The 1430-nt window shown below is 45.0% G+C and overlaps 1 protein-coding gene across 1 annotated transcript in view; it reads left to right on the top strand.

Annotated features, from left to right (window-relative positions):
• Nucleotides 1–1012, top strand: part of LOC103362784 (calsyntenin-2) — a gene marked incomplete at its 3' end in the record, with an annotated part of 206548 nt that extends 205536 nt beyond the window's left edge. The window contains exon 16 of the mRNA XM_008289268.1: nt 828–1012. Within this exon, the coding sequence (XP_008287490.1) occupies nt 828–1012 (185 nt within the window). The remainder of the gene's footprint in view (nt 1–827) is intronic.
• Between the last annotated feature and the right edge of the window lie 418 nt (nt 1013–1430).

Below are 1430 nucleotides of genomic sequence, written 5' to 3'. Positions count from 1 at the left end.
GGTTAAAGCAACACGATGAGTATCATTATGAAAAATGGGTCAATATGAACCAAAAAGTTTTTTAAAAATCAACTTGCAGTCACAACAATCGAAGATCACGATGATCAACACAGGACTCTAGGTATATAACCACAACAGCAGTTAAAGAGCAGCCTCTGCTGCTACGGTAACAAGGATTCATGTGCAGCCCGTCACAACATGCAGAAGTCAGAGCAGTTTTCTGGCCTGTGTTATAAGGAATGTGGACTGAGTCTAAGACAGACCGATGGGTTGTCTTATGGGTGTGTAGAATCGAGTGTTTTATCAACCTTCTCCTTCTCAGCATCTCGATCCCTTCACCACCCTGATTCTAATATGGTGCTGATGGAGCTGTCCGGGGATTGGATGGGAGTGAATGTGGATATGTGTTTGTTTAATGGTGTGTATGGCCTGTGGGCTTGGAGTCGGGGCCTGTGGCTGTTTATCATGTTTCATTTATATCTAGTCCTTGGACGTGTATTTGTATTTTACATTACCGGTGTGTCGACCTGCTTCAACACTTTAGATGGAAATAAACCAGTGACTGAAAGCGGTACAGTGCATCTTTTCTCCTGTAAGATTAACATCTTTGTGTCTGTTAAGTGTCTCTTGCGAGCATCCGACTGAACGCTAAACCGCCACAGTAGCTGGTGAAGGTCTTCTAATTAAGCTACATGAGCATTTAGCTAACAATAATACATTTTGTTAGTTTCAGCATTCAGAGCGATGCAGCTTTGGCCTGACTGTGTTTCATTTTTCAGTCTGTTCCCTTCCTCTTACCTCTCTATCGTCTCTCCTCCACTCCTCAGGTGTACCCAGCGCTGCCACAGTGGTGATCGTGATGTGCATTGCTGCCCTGGTGGTGGTGGTGGTGCTGGGCATATACCGCATCCACTTGACCCACCAGCAGGAGGTGAAGCTGGCAGAGTCGGCTAAAGAGTCAGATGTGAGCTGGGACGACTCCGCTCTGACGATCACGGTCAATCCGATGGAGGTAGGAGGGCCGGGGAATGTGGATGGAAGCTGGTAGATACAGTTTCTGTGTCAAGTACCCATCCCCCTTGGAGGATTTCACATTTTATTGCTTTCAACTTTGAGTCATGGGCTTCTCAGACACGATTTTGCTAAAAGACTCTTCATGTCAAAGTGAAAACTGATTTCTACAGAGATTGCAGAAATATTCACCCCTTTTATTGAAAAGCACAAGTCAGTGGATTGATGTAAGAAAATGTCTATGTCACTAGTTGTCTGTGAAGATTCTCAGTCATCCAGGTCATGGTTATTCTCGTAGATTAATCGTAGCAACTGGACTTGCTTGAGTTCCTTGAAGACATTCCACCTCTCATCCAAGAGGCTTCATCAGCTCTGACTGACTAGTTGGGAGTTCCACATACTGATATCCTGAAGGAGCC

The sequence above is a fragment of the Stegastes partitus genome, unplaced genomic scaffold (genome assembly GCF_000690725.1).
Source record: "Stegastes partitus isolate 25-593 unplaced genomic scaffold, Stegastes_partitus-1.0.2 Scaffold602, whole genome shotgun sequence".
NCBI classification, from domain to species: domain Eukaryota; kingdom Metazoa; phylum Chordata; class Actinopteri; family Pomacentridae; genus Stegastes; species Stegastes partitus.
Note: the sequence above shows the minus strand (reverse complement) of the source record. Positions and strands in the feature narration are given on the sequence as shown.